This window comes from Amphiprion ocellaris, chromosome 3 (genome assembly GCF_022539595.1).
Source record: "Amphiprion ocellaris isolate individual 3 ecotype Okinawa chromosome 3, ASM2253959v1, whole genome shotgun sequence".
Classification (NCBI taxonomy): Eukaryota; Metazoa; Chordata; class Actinopteri; family Pomacentridae; genus Amphiprion; species Amphiprion ocellaris.
Genome location: NC_072768.1, coordinates 1,755,261 through 1,774,300, shown reverse-complemented (window position 1 = coordinate 1,774,300; position 19,040 = coordinate 1,755,261). Strand labels below are relative to the sequence as shown.

Sequence of the window (19,040 nt, the reverse complement as noted above, 5' to 3'; positions counted from 1 at the left end):
GATTAGACGACAGTCCAGCTTCAAATGACGGCTGCCATCTGCTTTTATAGAGACGTTCAGAGACCGATCACTCAGCTCCACCTGCAGCTCATCTGCTGATTACAATGCAGCACACCTGCTGCTAGCTTCACCAAGAACACACCTAGGAGAGAGAGAACAGGAAGCACTACCACAGTCCACAGCCTTAAGCTGTGGCTGTGACAAGAAGGACGTAAATAAATCATAAAATGTGATTGCTCGTTATTACGCTTACCTAAATCCATATTTCTGCACTCGCACTTTCAGCATTAAGCTCCAAGCTTTTGCTCTCTGACTTTAGAAAAATGTAATCAAGTCTGTCTCCCTTCACTAGCTTTAGATTATCATCTATAAATAACCTTCTTGTTACAGTCTGTATTACTGATTAGACCTCCCTTTAATGATGGAAGTTTGGTGAAGATTAATTGCTGTTGCAGAAATAGTCCACACTTCTCCCTACTGGGTGTAAAAATAGATTCCTGCTGTACATCAGCTCACACACCCAGAGGCCTCCCTTGACTCCTCATTAGGGACTGCAGCAGACAGGGAAGGATTTCAGGGTTACACTCCTCTAGCTGATGCAGCGGTTGCTCCTCCTGCCATGGCCCCGGGGATGAATATCTACAGAAGGGGACTCTATTGTCTGGACTCTAACCATCGAGGCACATAAGGCCGATATGCCGCCTCAAGACTGAATACATTATGTGCTTTTCAGAACACAAATCCAAACAGGCCACCAATGGGGGACTCCTCATGACGAATTAAACTTTAATGTTCTTCACATGTTACACAGCCAATTAGGACACAGATACATTAGTGGATACATCACTATAGCATGCAGTATTGTCAGCTCTGCTCATGTAATTAGCATGAAAAACACAGTCCTGTCATGTTGTTATTTTTAGCCCACCAGAAGCTCTATGGTCCACAGCTACAGGAGGGCTGGAGCACACTGGGCTGCTTTATGAGAGAACACTGAGCCACGACCATTATTAGTGTCATTCACAGTGATTTCCTTTAAGACGAGGAGCAGCACACAGATGGAGGACTTGGAGGAGCCCAGCTCATCCCATGAAGGAGGCCTGTTATGAAACCATCTGCCTCTCGTTGTGTGTCCACTGATTCTCTGGATGAGTAGCTGCTGAATCACCACCTGCAAATGAGTCCATCTGTCTGTGTTTGTTACTGTATGGTTCCATCAGCTTCCTTGTTTATCAATAGGATTAGTTGGGAATAAAGCTTCAATGAAGATGTGTCAGCTGAGTGTTGGAAAATGTAAATATTGAGTATTGGATGTTGGCCAGTGTTTTTGCACTTCCTGTTTGAGCTTTGCAGATTTATTTTCATGCAGAGAATTAAATGAGATGATCAGGTCTCTGATATGTCTTTTAAATGTAAAGCTACAACCAGCAGCCAGTTAGTTTAGTTTAGCACCAACGGGAAACAAGACAAAGCTGGACTGACATCTACTTCAATGATCAACGTCTCCTTTGTTTACAAAAAATAAAAATGACAAATTGTGGATTCAGAGAAGATTATGTGCCAAACTGTTTCTTGGCTGGGATCTGTAACTTTGTTAAGTCTAAACTGGCAACCTCTGACTCCAGTCCATAACACTTCAAATTTCATTGTAGCTGTTTCCATCAAATTCCAGTGTTTGTGCTAAGCTATGCTAACTGGCAGCTGCTAGCTGCTATTGCTGTACACTCAACTTACAGAAAAATCAAAATTTGAAAATAGAATAAAAAATCAGCAATTTTCTTCCATCCATCCATTATCTATACACCGCTTAATCCTCACTAGAGTCATGGGGGGGGCTGGAGTCTATCCCAGCTGACTCAGGTGAAGGCAGGGGACACCCTAGACAGGTCACTGGTCTGTCGCAGAGCAATTTTCTTTCGAAATAAAAACAAATGCAACTTTGAAAGTCTTGCATATTGTGCTAAATGTTGTAAAGGGTTTTGTTTAAAACCCCTCCTGTAGGTCTCAGCTGCTCGGACATCGACGGCCTCTCGTGTGAGGCCAGAATGAGTTCTTTCAGTCACACTGTGCCTTGAATTAATCAGCTGTTTTGTTCCAGAGGCCGTTCCTCTTAATCAGTCACTAGAATCACACCGTGCCTCCCTGGAGAGGGGCACTGGGGCGAACGAACAACAGAGGGGCAAAGAAAGCAAAAAATAAAAGAAAGGCGCAGAGAGGGACTCTGAGAGGGAAAATGGAGATGAATTATAATACAGTATTTACTGCACGAGTGCTTCTAGTCATCACAAAGACAGTCCTTGAGGACAGTTGCCATTGATTAGCTAAATGCTTTTTGCATTTATAGATGTTTTTAGATTATTACACGCTCTTATTCATATGCTAACAGACACATTTGTATTTCAAAGGAATAATAAGAGTCTATTAATTTTAAATAAACATGCCCTTTAATGAACACTGCTCTGCTTACTGCATGTACAGTATGTAAATAAAATGGAATAGTGTGTCTATTATTTTAATTTATTTGAGCTCTTTGACCGTAGCTGCAATGATTTTGTCGATACAGCGACGACAAAGACTGGATCTATTGTTTGACCGGCCTTTACTGTTGCCCCACTGGTTCCTGATGATGACAAACAGCAGGTTAAATGTGACTGAGGGAAGTGGTCAATAAAGTTAATTGGATGGCACTCAGATCTCCCCAGTGATAAATCACATCCCCTCATTCACTCACAAATAGTTTTCAGCCTCATAGCAGCAGTGGAGGAAGCTCTCAGTTATATTTCTGACCTGTTTGTTTGCAAGTAAGCAGATAAACAACTTGTGTAGTGGCAAGAAAAGATGGAATGGGCTTCCGTCTTTTCCAAATAATAGATACTTGTACCTTATAAATGATTCATTGCAGCAGAGAAAGGGTTGTTATTATAGTGAGGTGGGATCGGAAAGCCTGTTAGTGAATTATTAATACATCTAGTCCAAAATATACGACTCCCTTATCATTCCGGGTGCATGGTCGATTTAGTCGAGTAACTCTCTCCAGGAAATTCATCCTGAAAACTGAAATAACTATGCATGCTGTATTGTTTACAGTTTCTTTTAGTAATTGTAGACCATAAAATACCTCTCAGATGGTGCCATATTGATCCATTGTCTCTCTCAGAGGCCACTGCGGACACCATACGCATTTTTTTTTCCTGCTGATATGTGTATAAAGTGAAGGATGGTTCATAGTAGTTATTGAACCACTAAAGCAGCTGCTGCATGGATGTCATGTAGTTTGCAGTTACCAGTCATGAAATGCACCAGAAACCTCTTCAGCAATATAGTGCCGGACTGCAGCTTCATGCAGTGTAGGCACTAAGTTATTCCCGTTATGTTGCATGTTTTTGCTCCATGCAGACTACTGAGCTTTTGTGCATTTGTTACTGCATTAATTTAACACAGTAGGTCTGCTATAGCTGGCCTGCTGTTCCTGTTGATGCCTGCTTTGATTTTCTCAATCAAGCCTCAGCTCCTTTATCATGACAAGTCAGCTCTCGGTGCTGTGAAAACCTGTGTCAGGAAAATGGGAACACTGTGTCTATTGATCACAGTGAAACATCAGCCATACAGACAGACAGCAGGTATCCTTGCTGGGACAGTCCCTGAAACCGTGCTGTTAGTGCTGCCAGTGGGCAAAAGTACAGCAGGAGTATGCCCAGCGGCCAAAACTATGAAAGATGCAATAGATTTTGGTGGCAGTGGGTGCAAATCCCCTCACATGGATTAGGAAGTCGATGCAATATGACAGGATTTGGATCAGTGTCATTTTAATTTTGACTTTACAACAGTCCTCCCTCTTCCTCTGACTGTCCCTCCCTCCCTCTTCAAACCTCTGCAGGCGTTCGGCCAAGCCTACACCAACCAGCGGAAGGTGGCAGAGGACGGGGAGACCAATGAGGAGACGCTGCTGCAGGAGTCGGCCTCTAAGGAGGCCTACTACGTGGGCCGGCTGCTGGAGCTGCAGACGGAGGTGACGCTGAGCCGATCTGTGGCATCCAATGCCCAGGCAGAGAACGAGAGGCTCAACGCATTGGTGCAGGAGCTGCGAGAGGTGAGTCTGTCAACATACCAGACAGTAGGCACATGATTTATTGCTTCCTGGACCAGGAAAATACAAGCAATCAGGCTTGCTGAATATGTGTGAAAACAGCAGTGCAGTATCTGGCTGCAGGAGTCATGCATCTGGACATGCATTGATTGATTTATACACATGGTAAAAGGTTAAATTGGAAATTGCTGTTTTTGCCATACTATTTTAGTTCTTAAAAGTTTTTTTTGTTTTTATGACTGCAATTTTTTCCCTGGATGTGTACTTCAGAAGTGTATTGTAGAAAAGCAGCAGTGTCTAAGTTTATTGTAAATTTAATCTGTGCAAATTAACCTGTTGATGCAGGTACTTCGTAAAAATGTCTTTTATTTTGAAACCTGAGTAGATTTTGCATCCTACAAATTTAAAAAAATATATTCTCCTTAGTCCCTGGTTGAAATAATGATAGTAGTTTTGAAAAAGGTAACTCAGGATAGTGAAAAGTATAGCAAAAACTGTATAGACAAACTATAAGTACAGAATATTGTTCCACCATGTGCTCAGAATTATTTATAGTGCATTAACTTACATGAGATCTGTGTTTTTGAAGGCCAAGAGGTCACTGTGACTGACAGAATGGGGTCAAACCTCCCTCCCTCGTACATGCAAAGTGCACATTTATGCGAGCATATACGTCTGCAGCCGCTGTGTCAGGAAACGTGGGAGTTCGAGCTGGGGTCAGACACTGCGGCCACGACCCCATTGTGGGGGGCAAATCCGATGCTAAGCTGGGGAATAAGTGAAATGCCCTGAGCTCGGCACATGTGTAGGGACACAGCGAGTCAGGTTGGCTTCACTACACCCACGGGACACACATCCTCATTCACTAAATCGAGCAGCAGTGTTGAACCGTTACTCTCAAAATGTGTCAAATGTCGTGGCGAATGTCAGCAGAGATCACAACATTAGTAAGATAAAAAACAAAATCAATATGTTGATTTAGAAGCTGGATTTATATTCAGGATGAGTCGCTCCAAATGTCACCTGCATTAATCAGGATCATATCTCTTTGATTACATGTTTATGAGCTGCCTTCTGCCTCTCTTTGAAATCCTCATTTGCGCATGTGATGCCATTAATGAGGTGGAGCAGCCCTTTCATCGTGGAGCAGCAGGTGTTGCATCATCACCGGGGGCTTCATTTGGCTCGGGTCACGACGAATCAAAGGGTTTGAAGAAGAATTTCAGAAACATGATTAACATGGATTTCAAGAAATTGACATTACGTAGAAAAAGTGTGCATCTGGTGTTTGTAGTCTGTAGTCAGAAGATAAGAGAAATAAAATGACTTGATATGACGTTAAACTCTTTCTGATAGTTGTAAATATTATAAGTGATATGTTTAAATGAACCCCAACTCCTTCCATGTAACTCTTTGTCGGGTTTATTGCAACCGTTTTACATACAGTGAGGATAATATGAAGAAAAACAAGCAGCTCTATCATTCTTAATATGATCCAAGAAAGAAATATGGGCCCTAACCTGGGGGAAAACAAAACATTTTTAAAACAACAGTCAGTTTACACTTAATTCCTGTAAGACCCAAATATAGAAAAAAAGAGCAAACAATAAATAACTAAAATAAACATATATATATATATATATATATATATATATATATATATATATATATATATATATATATATATATATATATATATATATATATATATATATATATATATATACATACACACACGTGTGTGTGTATGTGTGTATATATGTATGTATGTATGTATTTATGTATGTATGTATGTATGTGTGTGTGTTTATAAACCCAAATATAGAAAATAATGAGCAACAAATGAGTAAAAATGATATATATAATAGAAAATATTATTAAAAAAGAAAAAACTGATGTTATATTTTTGCAACAGTGAGTTTTACAGGGTTAAATATGTCCTTGTGCAACCAACTTCATACATATTACGTCTTCAGGCTGTGCTAGCATTTTATATTCATTCCCTTATTAGCAGAGCAACAGCGATGGTGATAATGAATGACTGCAGAATGCCTGAGGTTCTGTTGTGCTTTTCATCATTTGTCAAAGCTTTCCTGGCCACACAGTGATGTGAACTCCAGGTCAGGGGTTTGGCTGACCGGCTCTGCCCTGCATCAGGCTCAGTGCCAGTGTTGTTGTGCCGCTGTCCCTGACCTCTGCAGCCCCTGATATTCTGCCCTTCTCCTCCTGACTCATAATTGGTCTCTAATCCTGAATACTTCACACCCTGCTCAGTTTAATTCCCCACGCTGTCATGAAAATCTAACACAACAACATGTGGCACAGGAAGGTCATTGTAATTAGTAATACATCATCCAATAATGTGTTTTTAGTGAGATGTCCAGTTCCAGGAAGTCGTACTCGGATTAGTATAAAAGTATTTCCAGTGTTGTTGCAGAAGCGGCTCTACTGGGCCTCTGTGGACTTTACAGTTTACTCCATTAGCCTCAAGATTATGGGAGCTGCTGTCAGCCACTGTGCAAATCAGAAGATTCAGTGTCTCATAATGGCCTTTAGTTTCAGTCCAGTTGCCACTTCCAAAAGCAGCATTGTTGCCGCTGCCAACACACACACACACAGAGACACACACAGACTCACACACTGTGGAGGTTTAATATGAGTCTCAGGTCCATCCATTCCCCCTCCTGTGTGTGCATCGTCCCACTCCTGATGCTGTCTCTGGGTCAGCACTTCTGCCATATGTACCGAGAGCTGCAGGGGGCTGCAGGCAGCTCTGCAGCAAGAGAAGTGCACACATACGCACAAATACTGTAAAGGTTTCATTATTTTTTTTACTCTGCCCAGTAGCTGCATTGTTCTGTACACATTTAGTCATGTTTGCATGTAAAAATACCAGCATACTTCCTGCTCTTCTTTTCTGACTTGACAGAAAAAAGACTCCGTAGTTAATCTTTAGGAATCTCTGCTAGTGTAATAAGAAGCTAATGCATTCTAAAGGATTGAAAAATAAAGAAATAACTGTTTAAATTACCCTAATCACCACTATCAACAGGTACGCTTTTTTAAAAGGAAGATTAGGATTCTTTTGAGTTTATAGAGGCTGTTTTCTAGCCTTTCTCTGTTTATCCTAGCTGTGTGAGTGCAGACGATGTTGCTGAGGTCTCAGTATGCTCCCAAAGCTACCAAATAACTCCTACTGTACATAGATTTATGACTTTTGTGCTCGGTGCATTTCTCCCACCAACAGTTATCTGGTCACACATATGCTCAGGTTTCTGTCTGTGCACGGCAGGTAGCCTGAACTAATGAGCTTTCTGGGAGTCTGCGGGTGCTGACTCACCGTATATAAGATAATGAAACAGTTACATAAACTTAATCTGCATGCAATCAGAGGGGAGAAGTATGTACTGTATAGAAATGTCTTTTTCAGTGTGCAAAATCGTGTTGAGGCGATGCATGCTCTCCAATTGTGGACCTGTATCTCCACGTTTTTCCTCTCCTTCCTCTCTTCTTCTTGTGAATTCTCACCCCCTGCTGGTATGTTTCCACCTTCTTTTTACCCCAGAGTAACGAAATGTTGGAGCTGCAGCGGAGCCGGATGAGGGAGGAGATCAAGGAGTACAAGTTTCGAGAGACCAGGCTGCTTCAGGACTACACAGAGCTGGAGGAGGAGAACATCACGCTGCAGAAACTGGTGTCTACACTCAAGCAAAGCCAGGTTAGTGGGACAGACAGCGGGTTGCATTCTGATAGCTTTGGATTTTACATGTCGTTGTGTCACTCATTGTGTGTATTTGTATTTATACCAACACACAGGCAGATTTAGTGCCCTGAAGATTTGTCATCACTTACTCATCCTCAGTATTAACTCCAGGCTGCGGTGAACCAAACATGCTCTCATCAAGTTACTCATCACCCTTTCCAGTAACACACAGCCGGACAGTGTCTGAAATAGTTTCTGTGGTTGCAGACCCACTTTTTTTTACCTTGACAGTAATGAAGTAGATCAAGGTCATATATCTAAGTTATTGTTATGATCTAAGACTTAGATGTTGTGTTTGGAATAATGTGTTTTACTGATCCCAAAGGTTATATTAAAGGAGCCTTTACCTGAGTGGCCAACAAATCAATTCTTTTGAGCACATGATGCAGCTCTATTTTATTATTCATAACCATCCTTTATATTAAAAACAAAGATTTAAAGGGGCTTTTCATTTTTGACTGACCTTTTTTGAACAAATAGGCAATTTAATTATGTAGTTAATCAAGTAGTTAAATTAAATATTTTCTAGTCCCTTTTTTTCCTGTTCCCATGTGTCCTTTCTGCTTCTCCCCCAGGTGGAGTACGAAGGACTAAAACATGAAATCAAAGTGCTGGAGGAGGAGACTGTCCTTCTCAACAGCCAGCTGGAAGACGCACTGCGCCTGAAGGAAATCTCTGAGGGCCAGTTAGAAGAAGCCCTGGATGCCCTGAAGAGTGAGCGTGAGCAGAAGAACAATCTGAGGAAGGAACTGGCCCACCACATCAGCCTGAGCGACAGCGTCTACGGAGCAGGGGCCCATCTGGCGCTCACCGTGACTGGCGTCGAGGGCCTCAAGTTCCCCGAGGAGACCAACGGAACAAACGGCTCCAACGGCAGCTCCATCCCTGCTGCTAACGGCAACAATGAAGACATCAACCGGTGCAACGGTCACCTCCACACGGGCACGGGGTTGGCCAAGATGAACGGGGAATACCGACCGGGCCGAAAGGGAGATGGCCTCCACCCTGTACCGGACCTGTTCAGTGAGCTGAACCTGTCAGAGATGCAGAAGCTCAAACAGCAGCTGCTGCAGGTGGGTCAGAAGAAAATGACTTATTATAGCAACAATACATCCCAGAATAAATCTAATGAGCAAATAATAAGTTCAGTTACACTCCCAATATTGACATTCAGCCACTAGCTGCTTCTCTGTTTAGACTCTTTGTCTCAATGAATTTTCACTTTCGAGGATGACTGACGTCACAGAGTGTTTCTGGGTTGAAACCAGCAGCAGACAGCAGATTAGAAGATGGTTCGATTGATCCACTTTTCCACAGCATATTTCAGTTTTTTGTGTGAAGATTGATGGAGTTTGAGAGCGGACCTGCTCACAGCAAGTAAAGTAATGACATTTTGGAAACAGAAGAAAAACAGCAAAATGCCATGTGACCCCACAGGCTTTAATGGATACTGGATTTCCAAACAGTATAGTTGTAGCACATGCTGTGGTCCATAAATGACTTGTGTTCTGCTTTTATTTTAAATGCATGGTGACAGACGTATAGATCTAAACAGGCACTGCACATTTATGTTAGTTTTGGACAAGTAGTTCCAGCCCTGCAGTGCAATAACCTGTGTCAAAATAAACAGTATAAATAGAGGTTATATAATACAGCACAGGAACTTACACACTGAGTCACCTGAGAGCAGCACACACTCATTAACAGGCCATTCTGGGGAATTATTTATGCTAAATGACATGGAACTCAAAGATAGATCAAATTCAAGCTCAAATCAAATGAAGTCATTACTGTACATTTTCCCCCTAGCTGAGCTCCAGAGGGAAACAGAAAATTAAATTAGTGGCTGCTATATTAGCGGAGTCCCCTTCTCTGTAAACACAATTACTGGCTAATCAATTTTCTCTCTGGAGTTGATTAGTCTGGGAAGGACGTGAACGCCTGCAGCATCAGGCTTAGAAACACTGGTTGAACTTTGCAAAAATCAGTTTAGAATTTCTCAATATAGACACTGTTAAGAAACATTCACGGTTTCATCTCAGGCATTACTTTAGGCACAAATTAACATTCCAATGTTTGATTCTTAATTTATTCAGAGGCTTTCTTGTGAGAAAGTTTTATTATATTAGCACAGAGTGGGCAAGACTGATTGTGAAGCAGCTGAACAACACACCCACAGGTTTTAGGAAAAACAAGCGGAACCACATGACAATACATATTTCAGAACAGTGCACTATTAGTCCGTGTTACTTTGTAAATTATCCTTACTAGCTTCTGAAAGTTTGTTATGCGTTTGTCTATCATGAGTCTAGTGCTTGTCCTCCAAACTTCAAAGTAAGATATTTTGATCTCTTACTATCTGAAAGCTGCACACACACACACACACAAAATGAAACACCACTTGTGTATTTCCTTCCTCCAGGTGGAGCGTGAGAAGGCAGCGCTGCTCATGAACCTGCAGGAGTCTCAGACCCAGCTGCTGCACACACAGGGCGCCCTGACCGAGCAGAACGAACGAGTCCACCGCCTCACCGAGCACGTCAACGCCATGAAGCATCTCAACGGAGACAAAGAGCTCGACGACCCGCAAGAGAGTGAGAAACCTGATGGCGGTTCTCTGTCACCACCGGTCAACAGCCACCATGATCCAGACATCCATGGGTTTGAGATTCTGGAGTGTAAGTACAAGGTGGCAGTAACGGAGGTGATCGACCTCAAAGCAGAGCTCAAGGCCCTGAAGGAGAAGTACAACCAGGCGGTGGAGGGGCAGGGAGACGGCCACAATGACGACCGGGTCCAAGCACTGAGTGAACAGGTTTGTCAATGTCATATGTTTGTTTATGTTGGACAGAATTTCTACTTTATTGGACAATCCTGACATTCCTCCATTTCCATTGTGCTATCATTCTTTTCGAAGCAGGTAACACATTTGGAGCGGAGCTGTCGTGAGGGCCGGGAGAGGGTGGCGAGCCTGGAGGCAGAGCTCCGAGCTGCGACGAGCACTGCCACAGAGAGCCAAGGCATGCTGAACGCAGCGCAGGATGAGCTGGTGACCTTCAGCGAGGAGCTGGCACAGCTCTACCACCACGTCTGTCTGTGCAACAACGAGACGCCGAACCGCGTCATGCTGGACTACTATCGGCAGAGTCGCATCACACGCAGCGGCAGCCTCAAAGGCTCCGACGACCCCCGGGCTTTGCTCTCTCCTCGCCTGGCACGCCGCCTCGCTGCAGCAGCTGCAGCTTGTTCCTCCGAGTCTCCACGCAGCCCCATGGACTCCCCATCCAAAGACGCCCACCACAGTGAGGCAACAACCACCTCTGCAGACTCTCCATCCTGCCACAACAGCCCCACGCGCAACCACACCGGCTCCCCGGTCATCAGCATCTCTCCCTGCCCGTCCCCGGTGCCCTCGGATGCAGGAGGAGACCTGCGGAAGGAGCCAATGAATATCTACAACCTGAACGCCATCATCAGAGACCAGATCAAACACCTCCAGAGGGCCGTCGACCGTTCGCTGCAGCTGTCCAGGCAGAGGGCTGCAGCCCGGGAGCTGGCACCGATGCTGGACAAGGACAAAGAGTCCTGCATGGAGGAGATACTGAAGCTCAAGTCTCTGCTCAGCACCAAGAGAGAGCAGATAGCCACGCTCAGGCTGGTGCTCAAGGCCAATAAGCAGGTGAAAAGGGATTTGTCTTTGAAGTTAATACAGTATTAAAAAGACATGAAGTGTAATCTCCATGGAAACTGAATGATTAAATCTGAAATTTTCACCTTTGCAGACAGCAGAAGTTGCGCTGGCTAACTTGAAGAGCAAGTATGAGAATGAAAAGGCGATGGTGACGGAGACGATGATGAAGCTGAGGAATGAGCTGAAGGCTCTGAAAGAAGACGCTGCCACCTTCTCCTCCCTCAGGGCCATGTTCGCCACCAGGTGAGAAAGATAGGAACCTGCCAAGATGCAAATATAATTACTCAAAGGTTTTGTTTAATGAAACTGTAGACAATTTGGATGTGGTAATGTCAGTATTGAGTTGTAGCTAATGAAATATTGTGCTGAATCTTTGTCTCTGTGTAGGTGTGATGAGTACGTCACCCAGCTGGATGAGATGCAGAGGCAGCTAGCAGCAGCCGAGGATGAGAAGAAGACTCTGAACTCCCTCCTCCGTATGGCCATCCAGCAGAAACTGGCCTTGACCCAACGCCTGGAGGATCTGGAGTTTGACCATGAGCAGACACACCGCGGCCGTGGCGCCAAAGTGCCCAAGATAAAAAGCAGCCCGCCTAAAGTAAGTCACAGAGGTGCCTTCACAGCTCCCTCCAGTCCCACCAGGCTCCACAGCCACTCCATCATCTCCACCCTGACCCTCAGTAGTCCTCCCTCTGTAGAGCTAACTGCCTGTCCGTCCATGTCTGTGTGGACATCAGACTCCGTTTCTGAAACAATCCAGAACTCAGCTTCAGCTCTGCATAATGTCGATCTGTCTCGGCCCGTCGTGGTAGACCCTGAGTGGCTAACCTTAGAGTTCCGACGACTCATTTATTCAAGACAAGACGTAGGTCAACAGCAGCCATCTCACAGACCCAGCACCTCGCTGTCTTCTTTCCTCCGGAGAAGGCGATGATTGATCGTCATGGTCACACCCAGCAGGAATATTAACTGAAGCCTCTGGATTAGGTGGGATGCAGAGAGAAGGAAAACTGGTTTCGTGTGTCTTTGGTTTGAACACTGAGGAGGAAGGAGCCTCTGACACTGAGCTCCATCCTCACAACAGCACCCAACGGCCTTTTTGCTATCGTTAAGGTTGAGAGTTTTTAATATACGGCTACACATTTAATATCAGGCATCTTCCTCCGCATTAGAATAGCTGCTGCTTTAAAATGTGACATCATGTTTTATTCTCCAACAGTTCTAGGAAGTGTTTTAAACTGGCAACAAAGCAAAAATGGCTGCAGCATCTGCTCCTATTTCAGTGACTCAGAGCGCCTCTCTGTGGTAGATTTAGTGAACTGCATCTTAAAGTGTAAGTGCATGCCTTATTTTGTCACATCTAGCATTCTGTTATAAAGCATTTGACAGGTTTAAAGTGTATTAATTTGTAGTTTTCTTCTGTTTTTTATGAGTATTATGGAAACCAGTGAGACCTCCTCTCTGTGCCTCACCCTGCTCAGGGTGCATCTCAATCCTCTGTGGAGGCAAAGAAGAAGTAAACCACTTAAAAATCAACCAATGCACTCCCACACTAATGAACTTAACTCCAGTAGAAACCACTTTTGCAGCATGGCTAGTTTTTCCCACTAGATGGCAGTGTTAGATCACATATTTCTGCTCCCCGTTAGCGACTTTCCTGTCAAATGCTGTTTGACCTTCTCCCTCGTTCCCATTTCCTGGTCCTAATTATGTATATCAGAAGCAAAACCCTTCAAATGTTAAGAAATCAAGACATCATCTCAGTGTTAACCAACTTTCCCAGTGGAACCGGAGGAGCAGATGTTCTGAAGTTGAGCAGGATTGTTCGTCATTTGTCCCACTGTATCTGTCCTTCTCTTTCTGTGCTTTTGCAAATCAATACAATATTGAATTGGCAATAATGTGTGTTTGTGTGTAAATCTGTCCGTGTCTCTGTCTCTGTGGGGGTTTTGTGTTTTCCACCTGATTGTCTAGCAGTGCAGAGAGCGGTCCTGTCAGTGTGGCCAGATGAGACTGGCTTACTTTATTTTCACCAAGTGGAAGCACATGATTGACATACAGTAGCAGCAGCCACTTAGATTAAACTCATTCTGGCTTCAAGTGTGTTATTCTGCTGCAGTAGTGCCATTAGATTAACTGTATATAGACCAGGATCAGTCACAGTTACCGCAGTGTTCAGTCTCTGTGTCTCTGACAAGGCCTTCCCCTGTCTTGTCCACCCTGTTTCTCTCTGTCTTGTTGTCTAATTCCGAGTGTCACCACTGTATATCTGTCTAATTTATCAGTTTCTTGTAGATTGTCAGCAGCCTGCTGCCTCAGTACCGCCACTCTCCCCACAACTAAGGCGAGGGAGAGGCTCCCTAGTCCACAGGTAACAAGCTGTAGAAGCTGCTAGAAGTAAAGTAGGCTCACTAACATCTATCTATCTATCTTGTAGCTTGTCATATTTTCACATTTTTTAGAGCAGCATCTGCATCACTAGAACTCATCCTGCATGTCTCACACTGAGCAGTGATCTTGTCACTAAAACACTTGTACTGCAGGAATGATTAACACTTCTGACTGAGCCAGGGAGTGAAGAAACTTTTTCACTTTGCATGTGTAGTTTTGCATGGCAGTGTTGTAGACAAGCTTCTAGAGTTATTTTCACTTTTATGCTTGGCATTTATGTTGTAATAATTATAACTTTGGATGAGGACTTTCATTTTCTCTTTCTCTGGCTTCTCTCAAGGCAGACATTCTGACTTCAGAAAGTGCAGGTGTAGCTCCAGTTATAATAGAAATGAGTCCCATTAAGCCTTGTCAGATAGCCGCTATCTATAATTAGCATCATTAATTAAACTTGTGTTTGACAAGTCAAGAGGTCCACTTGAAGGAAGGTCTATTAGCTTAAGCCATGGACTTACAGTCTGTGGTTTGAGCCCTGCGTTGAGTAAATAACGTGGGTAGCAGGCCAACAGGGAGCTGATGGCCTTCGAGACTGGAATACTTACACAAAGCAGCTGCTGATATATCTGATGCTGTGTTTGACTCTGTTATTGTGCTGGTTATCTGCCTTCACAACCCTGTTTTTATTTGTGATGTTATCACCAGATCCTTTGTCCTGATGTATGAGAAGCCTTTTCCTTTGTCTCTGCGGTGGTTTAAAAGAAATGTTGGACTTTTTGGAAAAATATATGTATTGGCTTTGTCACCTAAAATGAGATGAGAAGAGGACACCAGTCTAACATCTGTACACTCATTTAGAAGCTGCCAGTAACAGTCAGTTGTCTTTGTTGAGCCTCAAGACTGACTTACAACTTACCTTAAGACTTAAATGTAACACAATCAACACCTCAAAAATTCATTGGTTATCGTTAAGGCTGTCAAAATTAATGCGTTAATGCTGATTAATCCATCATCATGATTAATCAGATTAAAATTTTAACGCAATTAACCCATCTGCAGCGCAGATTGACTCAACATCCCTGAAGCTAAATTTCTCTAATTAATAATTTTGTGGTGTCTTGATATTAAATTTGTATTTTATAAAACATTTTAGGGTTGTAACCTTAGTATTTCAATTGGTCTGGTAAATCTTTATTCCAAATAATATTTTACGTCAGTCACATAAATTTATATGATATAGTTTGTAGGGTGTTATTCTCATTGTTGAATTTAGTCAGATGTGTGTGTGTATACACACATATATATATATATATATGTGTGTGTATATATACATATATATATATATATATATATATATATATATATATATATATATATATATGTATATATATATATATATACATACATATATATATATATATATATATATACATATATATATATACATATATATATACATATATATATATATATATATATATATATATATATATATATATATATATATATATATATATATATATATATATATATATATATATATATATATATATATATAAATAATTGTTTCACAGCACTAGTTATCATATTAGGTCTAGTTTGTGTCAACTACACAAAAAATGCTGCATGAAAAAGGCATTTTCTAGGCCTGACACTTTAACTTTCAACATTCTCTACCAGTTTTCTGACTACTTCCAGTCTTTGTGCTCAGCTAAGCTAACTGGCTACTGATGGCATCAGATTTGCTGTATGAAGAGAAGTGATATCGATCTTCATCCAACTCTTGGCATTGAAGTGTTTTCCCAAAAAATGTCCAACTTTTCTTCAAGGAAACCACATTAGACTTGGCGCTGTTTTTTTTGTTGTTGTATATCTGCATAATCTTATCCTTCCAACGATAGTTTTCTTCTCTTTTCTAGTCCATAAATCGTCTATTTTTTCACACGCTTGTATTTATTCTCTTCTCTTGTGTCTCTGCCTCCCTCCAGTCCTAAATTTGCGGCAGACCTCCAGGAACAGCGAGTAGTCCTGTCCAGCAGCAGGAGCCTTCTCTCCCCTTGCGACCCCCGTAACTGCCTGGCCCAGCAACCCCACCCTCCCGGCACCTAACCACGCCGCCCCAGCCCTCAGGCCCCGAGCCTCGGTCTGGTAGGAGTCCTGCAGAGACAGAGACACTCTGGATGGGGAGTTATCTCGGTTTAATTCCCCTCAACCCAGCAGTCCACCCTGGTGCTTCCTGGACTCTGTGAACCTCCCCAAAGCGCAACGTGGCCCGGCTCTGGCAGGCCTCCTGGTTACCTGGGTCGCAGAAGACGAGCGGGACGAGCTCCTCCTCGTCTCTGGATGTGGCTTCTGGTCCTGGAAGTAAAAAAAAACAAAACAAAAAAATGACTGAACTGAGGCAGAAATGCCAGTGACAATGCACTGGAACCTCCCCCCTTTATTCCTACTAGTATTTATTTATAATTTATTTACTCTGTTGATTATTTATTTCTGGGATATTTATTACTTGTATGTTTTTTGTGGGGTTTTTTTTGTGTCATCCTGCGAGATGGAAATCATGACATGTTTTCCTGCTGTGATGAAGACGAAGTGATCAGAGGCAGATTAGCACATTGACTGCTGTACACGGCCAGTTTAGTTTCTCTTCCACACGTAAAAAAAACAATACAAACAAAAACAGAACTTCTTTATCAACAACATTCTTTTTGAAACTTGCCTAACCATACTATACAGCATTTAAAATATTAGATTTTGTCAGTATAACAATCGAAACATAAACCATATATGCCATTTTTACATAGAAGTGTTAGAGTACATTGAGTTTGGCATTGCAGACACTAATGAACCATTTTAGTACAAGGAAATTGTTTTTTGTGGTGATGGTGGGTGGATTTCAACTACTTTTCTAACGTCAATAGTCCTTCTTGGGATGCTTGTGTTTTTTGTTTTTTTTTTTTTACACAGATTTTTTTTGCAAATCAAAAGCATAAAGACTATTTTATACCTCCTTCTGGTTTTATTTATTATATTTATTTTTACAGCAGACTCTGGTGATGCGTTTGTGTCTGTTATAGCTCAGATCTCTTCAGAGACTGGGATAGATGAGAGATCAGGACTAGGGCTGTTGGCCTGGGGTTTTTGCCTTTTTGAATTGCACAGGTTTAAATGACCATAGAGTGAACTGACCTCCTTCTTTTTAACATTAAAGACCAGAGGATTCCCCAAAGGTCTTCCTGAGTTACTGTCACCCTCATGTCAATGTTGTATTGACACCATAAAGTATTCTTTGTCTCACTGTATTGGTCAGAAACCCAGAAAACTGTCATTACCACCATGTCATTTTCAGCATCTCCAGCTACACATACCTGTTGTCACTACACCTCCTTGTTCAGCTGTCCCCACATGCAGTTCTGTACAAGCACAATTATGCACTATGCATTGGAGCAATACAGTAGCACTGGTTGTAGACTGATCTGGTTGAGATTCACTTGTTCTTTCAACCGTTTCTGTTGTCATGAACTAACCAGCAAGAAAGATAAAACAGTTGGAGTGTCGCCAACTTTCTTGAGAAAAAACAAAACAGGGCACAGTCAGAGCACTTTCCTTTGACAAAACCAAGATATTGTTTCTTTTCGAAACACTGAGATGGATGTAACTTGTGACGTTCGTTGAATAATTTTTCTTATTCCCTCATAATGTTAAAGTCTTCCTCGCTGCACTAAATACTTCTGCCACATGGATATGAAACGGAGAGCTTCAAACTACATAGCCAGTGTTAGTGTTGTGATGACAGCGATGAATGAGTGGACTCTTCCTGTTCTCTGTTCGTGTACATTTTGTTGGATTTGTCTGTGTTTCCGCTGTAAATGGTCGCTTTTGCAACTGCAAAGTGATGAAAACATTTGTGGTCCAAAAGTATCTTCTGAACCCGTGCAGGATCATCGCTGATCTAACTCTCATGGTTTGTTTGCACAATTTAGCTGTGGATGGAGAGACTAATCTGCTGACTGCAAAGATAGAGAGAAAAAAAACACAGAAGGCTAGCTGTATGCTGTACTACAGTGGGTTTTACAGTTTCTCTGCCATTCTAAACAGTGTTTAACTGGTTTCACAAGTAAATAAACAACTTGTCCTTGGATTTCTATGTGACTTTGTGCTTGTGTCTTTTTCTGTCTTTTGTATTGAATGAACTAGAGAGCAAAAAATAGCGCTCTTTTACTGAAACTGGTACCTGTAAGGCTCTGTATGTCCATGCAGACGGCAGAAAATAAGTAGAAGTACTTGAAGACGGTACTCCTTGGATTTAAAGCATAACACTCAGAGCACAACACACAGATGGTGGCTTCAACCAGGACAGAAGATCATCTACCAGTAAGTTGCACACTAAAAAAACTGCAGCTTTTAACAGATTTTTTGATAAGGTCACTGTTATTTTACAGATTTTCTCTTGTGTTAAACTGCAGATAATATCAGATAAAGTCACAGAAAATAGAACAAAAACAGGCCAAAACTGTAAATAATGTCCACATCAAAAATCTGTATTTTCACAAATAGTAATTTGATCTTTTACTACATTTGACCATAAAATTACACATTTTTAAAAACTTTTTAATAAATAAATATTATTTTGTGGGTATTTGTCAATGCTCAAAAAGTCTATAAAGGACTGAAAAATAATCTTTTTTTAGCAATTATTTTATAGATTTTACTCATTTTGATAGATTGAAACATTAAGTAAAATCACAGAAAAAAGTAGTAATTTATGTGCTGACTTTAAAAAAATAAGTCACAACTGTAAACAACTTCCACATCAAAAACTTGTATTTTTATAAATAGTAATTCATTCTTTTACAATGTTTTATTGTAAATTTACTCGATTTCTTTTTTTTTTTTTACTGTTTAAACCATAAAAAACAAAAAAGATTTTACAGGTATCTGCTATTATTTGAAAGAAAAATTATGTATATTGAAGGATTGAAAAATGGTAAATCATTTTTTAACTGTTAACCCTGAGGTTGTCCATTTTTGATAAATTACAGAGAATGTTTGGTAAAATCATACACTAAAGGTATTAACAAAGCAATTCGGGGCAAAAGGCCCAAATTGTG

General features: G+C 41.7%; 1 protein-coding gene across 8 annotated transcripts in view; it reads left to right on the top strand.

The window, feature by feature from the left end:
* Window positions 1–18,076, top strand: part of bicd1a (bicaudal D homolog 1a) — a 36,544-nt gene extending 18,468 nt beyond the window's left edge. For 2 of the 8 annotated variants that reach the window (XM_055009305.1, XM_035947623.2), the window contains 7 exons: window positions 3,878–4,090; window positions 7,653–7,805; window positions 8,426–8,923; window positions 10,273–10,665; window positions 10,768–11,529; window positions 11,633–11,784; window positions 11,929–13,818. In XM_055009305.1, the coding sequence (XP_054865280.1) occupies window positions 3,878–4,090; window positions 7,653–7,805; window positions 8,426–8,923; window positions 10,273–10,665; window positions 10,768–11,529; window positions 11,633–11,784; window positions 11,929–12,475 (2,718 nt within the window). In that variant the 3' untranslated portion in view covers window positions 12,476–13,818. The other 6 variants (XM_023269118.3, XM_023269117.3, XM_023269120.3 and 3 more) reach the window with 6 other exon arrangements.
* The last annotated feature ends 964 nt before the right edge of the window (window positions 18,077–19,040 follow it).